Source organism: Propithecus coquereli, unplaced genomic scaffold (genome assembly GCF_000956105.1).
Source record: "Propithecus coquereli isolate 6110/MARCELLA unplaced genomic scaffold, Pcoq_1.0 Scaffold269, whole genome shotgun sequence".
Classification (NCBI taxonomy): domain Eukaryota; kingdom Metazoa; phylum Chordata; class Mammalia; order Primates; family Indriidae; genus Propithecus; species Propithecus coquereli.
The window spans coordinates 891,997-901,770 of record NW_012148274.1 but is presented as its reverse complement, the minus strand read 5'-3'; the positions used below and the strand labels follow the sequence as shown (position 1 = coordinate 901,770).

Here is a 9,774-nt window from a genome sequence, read left to right as displayed (position 1 = left end):
TAGTTTACATATTTTGGGGGTGCATGTGATGTTTTGATAACTTTATACAATGTGTAACGATCAAATCTAAGTAATTGAGATATCTATCACTTAGAATGTTTATCTTTTCTTTGTAGAATGAGTTTTTATCCTGGAAAAAATTTCAAATGCCGTTATTTTATAAGTTTTCAGTTGGGCTTTGAAAAATTTCAGAGTCCAAAAACACTATCATGTTGTATATTTAATCAGTTAGCACTTAAGTATGAAATGCACTTAAATCAGTTTGAGGTTCATTTTTGATGGAGAACAAGAACCCTTAAAAGTCAGCATCCTCAGTGATAGCCATGGTAGTGAGCTAGTACCCTAAATCCCATCTTACTACAAACGCCTTTGAATCTTCCAAACAGCGTTCCACTATGACCATTTATCTCATCGTCCCGTTTTTCAGTGGTCATACTTTTTTATGCCAACTTGGCGATGCAAAACGGCAGTCACTTAAGACATCAGCTCTTTTAGCCTTGCAGCCCAGATGTGGCTTTTTTCGTGACGGCACCTCTACACACACACACACACACACACAGGGAGTGGGAATAAATTTCACAAACCCAGTGAAAATCCCAAAAGGGATTTTTTTTTTACCAATGTATCTGTGAAAGAAGATAGAGACACCTAAGCGTAAAAACATGGGAATTAAATAGGGATGCATTACTTGGAGTCGTGGAGGATGCGATGACAGAACCAAGACTGAATCGTTTCGTCATTGGCACGCAAAGTGTGCGTGCATTTGAAGTGACACTGCCTTTTAATTGCCTTCAGAGACCGCGCTGTAGATTTCTTTTTGAACTTTCTACAGTGAGTATGCATTTGTGGTCAGAAATAAAATACAGTTCTTTTTGAGAGGTTGGTGGTGTTTGTAAAAACTATCCAACTTCCCCACTCTCCAGATCCTCTGCTTGATTGAAACACTCTTTTCCATCTGTGTCTGGCTGTGCTGATTTGCCCGTCAGAGGTAAGAAATTCCAGCACAGAACCGGTACCGGGAGCCTGCTGATCAGGGGCCACTGACAGAGCCCAGGAGCCTTCCACAGCACCACTTTAGTGTTGAACCCTTATCCTCATAGAATGGAGTGTTTAAACAAATAAAAATAATTCTAAATTGATTCGCTTTCTCTGGTCTGTCTAGCCAGGCTCCAGCTTCTCTGTCATATTATACTGTGTGGTCTAAACTCAGAACTCTGACATTTTTAGTAAGCTAAGGATCGTTTTAGCCACTAAGCCCTGGCTCTTCACTTTCTTTTAATTATTTCCTGGAAATAGTATTAGAAACAAAGGAAATGAGCTATATTTTTATGCAACCATTAAAAAAATACTTTGCAGTAATACATAATGTCATGGGCAGTACGCACAATATAATGTCAAATAGATAAACAGTGTATGAAGCAAAATGGCGAGGTACGAAACCGTTAACATTGATTTAAGTTTATAAAAAGACTTGGCAGAAAATCACCAAAATGTTGCAAATGATCACTTCTTGATGGAATACTATACAAGTGGATGCGATTTTATTGTTTTCTTTATACCGTTCTTTTCCCAGATTTTTCAGAGTAAAATATATATTGTTCATAATAAAAAACATAAAACTTTATTCATTTTTAAAACTCTTAAAAAGAAATAAAGGAAAGTAGCTGGAGCAGCCCTCCCAGGGGGCCGAGGAGGAGTCAGTGTTGCTGTCGAAGGTGATACAGGCCCTGCTTCTGTTGACTCGAGGATTATCGAGCTCCTGCTCGTTAGCTGGGTCAGAGGCGTCCTGGTGATGAAAATCGCCGGCCCGATGCCGGGCAGCAGGTTCAGAGCTCCGCCGCGCGGGCCTGCGAACACGCCCAGAGTCGCCGCTGCGCAGCTGCCGCGTGTCAGGCAGGTGCTGCACTGACGCTTCGTGTTCTGTGACGTGACAACTGGCCCGACTCTCTTCCTGAGCACCCACGACCGAATACCCGGCTAAGTGTCGTCCCAGGAGCCGCCAGAGGAAGTCCTGGCGCGGGAGTCATCCGTCAACGAACGAGCTTCCGGCGGCCGGGGTCGGAGGGCGGTTGGAGGAGTAGCTGTTCATCCAGGGCACAGGGAACAGGAAAGGAACGGTCAGAGCAGGTCTGTTATTTAAGAAAAACACAGAGGCAGAGTTCCAACTAGGAATTTAGAGGGTCCCTGGCTGTGAGTGCGGTGTCGGTGTCATGTCAGGACTCGTCAGTCCCTGCGTGGCAGCATTTTGGGCGGCCTCTCAGGTGGACGTGGGGGCCGAAGCCAGGACGGGGCGGATGCAGCAGTGAGTGCTCTCGCCACATCTCTCGGCCACGAAAACACCACCTCCTCCAGAGACAGAGCTTTCCTTCCGTTCCAAGAGGTGGAGGGACGCTTGAAGTGTGTGTAGTGCAGGCTTTTAGATGACCCGTTGTCACTAGCTGTTTTTCCCAACCTATTCGTAAATCAGCGAAAAGAGAATTGCGAGGTAGCTGGAGTTTTCCTGTATCAGGAGCGTCGTCTCTGTAAAAGCAGGTGGTGCTGTGCTCGATGCCCGGCCTGCACACAGCACTCTGGTCTGGGTGGACGGGCCGGGCCGGCGCTCCCTCCCGTCCCCCAGAATGGCGGGGAGTGACGGCGCAGACGCGCGACTGCGCGTGCACGTGTTCCCTTTGTAATCCTGAAGATTCCGGTAACGATCAGAAGAGCTTAGTCTGTGGTCAGTCTTCTTTGACTGGGGAGGCATAAGGAATATTCGAGCTTCTCATTTCAGATCGACCCTGACTTTCCTTATTTCTTTCACCTCAGATCATCCAGCCCCTCTTAGAACTTGACCAAAATAGAAGCAAACTGAAGTTGTATATTGGACACCTGACAGCCCTCTGCCACGACCGAGACCCCCTGATCCTTCGCGGACTCACTCCACCAGCTTCCTACAACCTGGACGATGACCAGGCAGCTTGGGAGGACGAGCTGCAGAAGATGACCCGGGAACAGGTGAGCCTCCCCCGCGCCCTGACAAGAGCCGGCTGAAGTCCGGCTGCTGCCGAGGTTGATGCGGTGGGAACTGCCTTGGGGAATTCAGTGTTTGAATCCAGGATTTTCTCGGCGGGGAGGGGTTCCAGATTTTTGTACTGATTTCTATTTTATTTTGTAATTTATTTTTAATTGAGAGATTTAAAAATATGTGTGTTTACCGTGTACAACATATTGTTTTGAAATACGTGTACACTGTGGAATGACTAAATCGAGCTAATTAACATATGCATTACCTCATTTTTTTATGGTGAGAATACAAAATCTACCCTCGGCAGTTTTCAAGAATAAAATACATTGTTATTGACTATAGCCAGCATTTTGTACAATACGTAGACTTCGTGAACGTATTCCCCTATCTTACTGAAACTTCGTACCTTTTGACCAACATCTCCCCCACCCCCACTCCTGGTAACCACCTTCTCTTCTTAGATTTAAGATTATTGGTAATGAATAGTCTCCGCAGATATTTGGGGTTACCTTTTGAAGGAAGTGCCACTTGATTCTTGCATCAGTATAACTTAGTTATCAGAAAGGGCTGATTTATAAGGAAGAGTGTTAAGGATAATCTGTTCGCATGCCATAGGTTATTACACAGACGTGGTGACCGCTGAAGGAAAGTCTGAGTTAAGGATGTTTGCATAAGAGATTTTTCTTTTAAGAAACAGTCTCACTCTGTCGTCCAGGCTGGAATGCAGTGGTGCGATCACAATTACTGCAGCCTTGAACTCCTAGGCTCAAGCGATCCTCCTGCTTCAGCCTCCCGAGTAGCAAGCCACCACGCCGGCTAATTCTTTTTTCATTTTTTTAGAGATGAAGTCTTGCTATGTTGGCCAGACTAGTCTTAAACTCCTGGCCTCAAGCAGTCCTTCCACCTCAGCCTCCCAAAGTGCAAGGATTACGGGCGTGAGCCACTGCGCCCGGCAGGATAGGGATTTTTGACAAGTCAATAGCATGTGTCTTCAGGTGTATCTCAAGTTGTTTCTAGGGAACTGTAGGTTCCAATATAGCCTTGACTTTTTAAGTAAAAAAACCATTGGATGAATTAGTTTAGGTTTAACCCCGTGTCTTAGTCCATTCGGGCTGCTGTAACAAAGTACCACGGAGTGCGTGGCTTATAAAAAATAGATACCTATTTCTCACAGTTCTGGAGGCTGGACGTTCCAAATCAGGGTGCCAGCATGGTTGGTTTCTGGCGAGGGCTGTCTTCCAGGTTGCGGGCTGCTGACCTCATGGCCTAGTCACCCCCCCAGAGGCCCCACCTCCTGATGCCATCACATTAGGGGTTAGGATTTCAATTTAGGAATGGGGGGGGCACAAACAAATGTAGCATAGGGGTCTGTGTTACGTTTTCTGTTTACTGTCGCCCGTAAAAATCCAGTGATTTCTTTTTTTTTTTTTTTTTTTTTACATGTTATGATTTTTAGTTCAATAATGACATAAGGCTAGCTTGGAGGCAAAGATTGTGAATAAAAAGAGTGAACAGGATGAGGATAGGGATGGCAAGCAGACACGGAAAGTGAAGGAAAGAAAAATCGGGTGGACTCTGAGAAAGAGAAAAAGAGCAGGGTTTAAAATATTAATTCAAAGCTCCTTTTGCTCCTAGTTTACAGACAGAAGTGGGTGATGCCCCTCACCCCCTTACAGGTTACAGGCGTACCGACCAAAACACTAAAGAAAGGCACAGATGTTACAAACTTACCAAAACTCTTCATCGGGATTGGTAGGTACGCACTGTCCAGCTGAGTCTTGCCTGTTTGTTAAACACGGTGTGTTCACTCGGAGTAGGCGAAGGAAAATTGGGTTGAATATAAAACTCACTGTGGCGTGACATTAGCGATGGCGGTGACAGCCCACGGTCACGGAACTCGAGCGTCTCTGCGTTGGGAAGAAGCACGGAGTCGGCTGCGGCAGGGCGACCTCACAGTCTCCAGACCCAGGCGTTTCTCCCCGAAGCGGAGTGAAGGAAGGAGAACCATGAGCCAAAGGCCTGAGAGGAGAGAAGTGGTACGAGCGTGCGGAGAGCACCCCTGACAAAGGCAGGTGGGGACGCCTGGACAAACGGCGGCCGCCCTGCTGCCTTAAGGGAACTGGCGGGCGTGTTCGCGGGCTCTTCGATTGGTTTTAAGGAAACCTGCAGAAATGCACGAAGACTGAGCAAAGGCGGCCGGATGCGACGCTGCCCTTCCGGAGGCAAAGAGGCTGTGTCAGCCGCGCGATCGACGCCGGGCACAGGGAGGAAGGGCCGTGTGGAAACAGCGGATCCGCAGCCCCCGGTCTCGGGGGAAACACGTGTGTTTAGCACGTTTATAGAGCTCCTTAAGTGCCCCGCATCGCTTTGCATTCTCACTGTCCAGCTATAAAGCCACGTGACAGCACAGCATGCTATCCCGGGAACGTCTGTGTTCCTGGGATGGTACATCTGACAGGACGGGGCAGCTGGAGGGCGGACCGCCCGCGCTCTCAACCGCGCAGGTAACCAAGCGTGGGCAAAGCAAGGCAGGTGCAGCGGCCTGGTCGCCACAGTGAGCCCTCTTAGTGCTCCTCCTGCCGACTGACGGCGGAAGTGTGAAACCGCCGGGCTGTGTTTCCCTGCTCCTGGCCCGCATCACGCACTTGGGGTGAGCACGTGTACGCAGAAAGCGGGGGCCCGGGCGGTTTCTACAGACCAGGCTGTTGACCTGGAAGCTGCAAAATTTCACAGTGTGGGAGGTGACAGTTGAAGGTCAGTGAGCCTCTGCAACATTCTTGAGGCCCCACAGAAAGTCAGAACTGGTGCTACCCTTTCAGTGTTCTTGAATGTTCTAAAGTTCACTTTTTAGTCTCGAGTTGGGGGTGGATGTTAACTATGCGTTGCTCACTCACCATGCTGCCGCTGGTCATATTTTATTAGATTGAAGCCAGTTAGAGCCAGAGGGGGCCTTATGAATCGTCTAGTGTAGCCCCCGTTGGAGTGGATGCTCACAGAGGTCTGGAAACGCATCTGAGATCACATTCCTAGTAAGAAGCAAGGCCGTGACTGGAGCCCGGGTCTCGTACTTCCTCCGCTGGTGTTTCTACCCTTGCGTGCTGTGCCAGGATCCTTAGAAGTTCCAGTAACGAGGATGTTAAGATGTATGCCAGTTAATCTAGCATTAGGTAGTAGATATGTATGAAAATAAGTACGAGCTATTTTGGCTACACATCATTAGTGGAAGATTGTCAGTAATTGTTAATTTTTTAATACCACCGGGCATTTTTATTATTAATTGAAAATTAATCAGTAAGCTTGTGGCTATGTCAGTAAAGCCATTCTAAAGCCTAGTAAAAACAGGGCCCGAGTCTCCTGCTCTGATTTAGTAGGAAGTGACATGCAGGATATGGAGTTGAGCATCTCGTACTCGGTGCTCACTGGAGCTAGACACAGCCGAGAGGCACGGTGAGGTCTCTGTGCAGCAAGCTGCCTTCCGCAAGGCAGAGCCTTTTGTAGAGATGCTAAAGAACAGGTCTGTGGCTGGAATACTACGTGGCCATTAAAAATCATGTTGCAGTAGAAAAGCATTTCTTGACAGGGAAAAATGTTTATGATCTGTGGCTAAGTGAAAAATAATAGGTTTCGTAGCAGTGTGCAGAGAATACCATCATTTTTGTTAAAAATTGTGTGTATATATATGAAATATATTAAATTATATCAGTGAATCAACTTGGATCCATGTGTACCAAAGTGGTGAAATGATAAAATGGTCATCTGTGGATGGATCTGTGAGTTTCTTTTTCTTTATACTTTTCTGTATTTTCTGGGGTTTCTGCATTATCTATGTATTACCTTTGTAATTAGAAAAAAATAAATCTTTTTTTCCACAAAAAAAAGAAAAAGAAAGAAATGCAAACTGGAGAGCCTCAGGGCTGCACTTCCTTCCCCATACTGCAGACGGTGCCTCCTGATGCGTAGACATGTTTAACAGCCTGCCTAGTTATCCGGGATGCCTCTCTTGTTTGATGCGAAAATGGTAAGGCCTACTTCTCAAATTTAGCAGGTTGCCATAGGAATTTTAATTACTTTCTTGAAAGAGGAAAAAAACTTTAAAGGACAGTATTGAATTAAATTCCTAATAGCTCTTTTTGATATTAATAACCATGTAGTAAAAATGCAACTGGAAACAGGGCACATGGCTAGTTTATTTTAAAGACTTTTGTTTCAAAATTTTGCAGAAAAACAATGCTTCTTAAAGGTCCCTGGGAGTTCTAGTGCTTCTTAAAGTGCTGACATAGTTATGTATCAAAGTTTAACTGGCATTAAATTATAGCTTTGTAAAATAGCTTGTCTTTGGCCGGGCGCGGTGGCTCACGCCTGTAATCCTAGCACTCTGGGAGGCCGAGGTGGGCGGATTGTTTGAGCTCAGGAGTTGGAGACCAGCCTGAGCAAGAGTGAGGCCCCGTCTCTACCAAAAATAGAAAGAAATTAGCCAAAGAGCTAAAAACAGAAAAAATTATCCGGGCATGGTGGCGCATGCCTGTAGTCCCAGCTACTCGGGAGGCTGAGGCAGGAGGATCGCTTGAGCCCAGGAGTTTGAGGTTGCTGTGAGCTAGGCTGATGCCACGGCACTCTAACCCGGGAAAGAGAGTGAGACTCCGTCTCAAAAAAAAAAAAAAAACAGCTTGTCTTTGAAATGGAAAAAGTGTTTTCGCTCAGTCCTGTACTTCAAATATGCCTGGATGGACTTAACTCAATCTTTCCAATGGAAAAAAATATCTTCAGGGTGACACCAAGATAGAAAATTTCAAACTAAGAATTTTTCAGAAAGTTTCCAATGAATGAAACCGGAAATTCATTAATAAACTTACCATTGCACATTACCACAGTCATTGAAACAGTGTTGCTCACACACGTGAATCCTCTAAATGTTGCCATGTTTGCCCTGGATTGAGAACGTGCTTCAGTGACTGACGTTACTGTCTGAGGTGTGTGAAATTGTATCTTCTGCAGTGTTCCCTGGGAAACAGGAGACTTAGCTCATCTGTAAAGGAATCCAACAACTAACATCACCTTCTTCTATAAGCTTCTCCATAGCTGCTAAAGATTTGTGGAGAAACCAGCCAATTTTCTGCCTTCTTACCCCAAGTAAGAATTTAAGAAAATAATGCAGGCTGTCTAACAATACAAACTGATTTGCCCGTGAGAGCATTGTGATCAAGGTTCAACTTGAGTTTTGAAGGCCAAGAAATAAAAGATATGAGTCACTGCCAGATATGCATATTGGTCTCTTTTGTGTGTGACGGTTATTGTGGTTTTGTCTTTATGACGGAGAGTCTTGTGCTCCTGACGTGTGTGCTAGTCACCGCTGTATCTACACGGTGCTTTGCTGCCACCATTCTCCCCCTGGACCACCCTGTGAGGACGGGATAAGAGCTTTGTCTGTCTTTTCTGATGCTGTATCCTCTGTGCCAAGAACAATGACCAGGATTTCGTAGCAGCTCAGTAAGTAGTTGTTGAGTGAATAAGGGGGTGGGGGTAGGGGACAAGCAGACAAGGTCAGGTCTACACTCCTTGCGTGTCGTGCAGGCTTTCTTTCCTCTGGCCTGACTACTAAGTGCACACTGGTTACCTGTCCTTGAAGCATGCCAGACTACGTAGGGTTTGTTAAAAGGGCGGCACTGTTTCTTGAGTCCTTTTGCTCATTCTCATCCTTCTGCCAGGTATGCCCTCCCTACTTTGTCTCCCTGGGGAATACCGAAGTAGACTGTTCGCAGACTCAGCTCAGACAGCATTTCTTCCGTGTGTTCTTTCCCGAAACCCCAGGCGGAACGCGTGCCTTTCTCTTAGAGCCTCTGCAGTGCTCCAACAATTTATCCCGTAGCCGCCTTCCATTCTGGCCTGCCTGTCGAAAGCAGGAACTGCATCGTTCTCATCTTAAAATTAGCACCACCTCAGGGTGCATGCACGTGCTCATTAACTTAAATGAGTGAATTCTAGTGAGTTCTGCATAGTTTGTTATTTTGTATTTCATATTTGTGATTCTTATTTCTCCAACTAGATTGTAAGTCTCTTCACCGCCAGGACCATGCATGTCTTACATTCTGCAATGCCTGGCGCAGCGCGGTGCATGTGCAAAATGCTTGGTGTATTCTTAGCTGATTATTTATTTGGCAACCCCAGTTTCCTCAGTGCCACTTAATAGCTTTGGAGAGTCTGAGTGTTGATGTTAGAAACCAGACCTCACCTGAGTCTTGGCTGCGTAATCTGCCACTACCTGGCCTACAGGAGCCTAAAAATAAAACCTCACATCTGAAGATTTCCCAGAATTGTTGTGTTTTCTTTGCCCACTTAGAGCCTGGCTACCGTACCAACTAACGTGGGGATTTGTTTATTTTCCTGACTTTCTCAGTTTTGCTCTGTCTCATAAAGCTTTGTTATCCAGTGCATGCACGTTAAGGATTGCTCTGTCTTCGTGAACTGACTATTATCGTTACGTAATGTCCTTATTCAGAGCTCTGAAGTCTGCGTGGTCTGATATTAATGTGAGTGTTCCAGCTACCTTTAGATTAGTGGACATGCATGGTAAACCTTTTCCTTACATTTGCTGGTAAGCTATCTTTCTTCATGTTTAAAGTAGGTTTCTTGTAGGGAGCATACATTCGGTCATCGTCTTCCAATTGAAGTGTTCAGAACATTTGCATTTGATGTAATTATTGATATATTAATAGTTGAGTTTAATCTTTCATCTTTCTATTCTGTTTCATTTCTTTTTTTTTTTTTTTTTT

General features: G+C 45.6%; 1 protein-coding gene across 1 annotated transcript in view; it reads left to right on the top strand.

Annotated features, from left to right (window-relative positions):
* The window catches only part of LOC105812921 (ELKS/Rab6-interacting/CAST family member 1-like), a 66,997-nt gene that overhangs the window by 25,316 nt on the left and 31,907 nt on the right, over positions 1-9,774 (top strand). Inside the window, exon 2 of the mRNA XM_012647482.1 lies at positions 2,806-2,994. Within this exon, the coding sequence (XP_012502936.1) occupies positions 2,806-2,994 (189 nt within the window). The remainder of the gene's footprint in view (positions 1-2,805; positions 2,995-9,774) is intronic.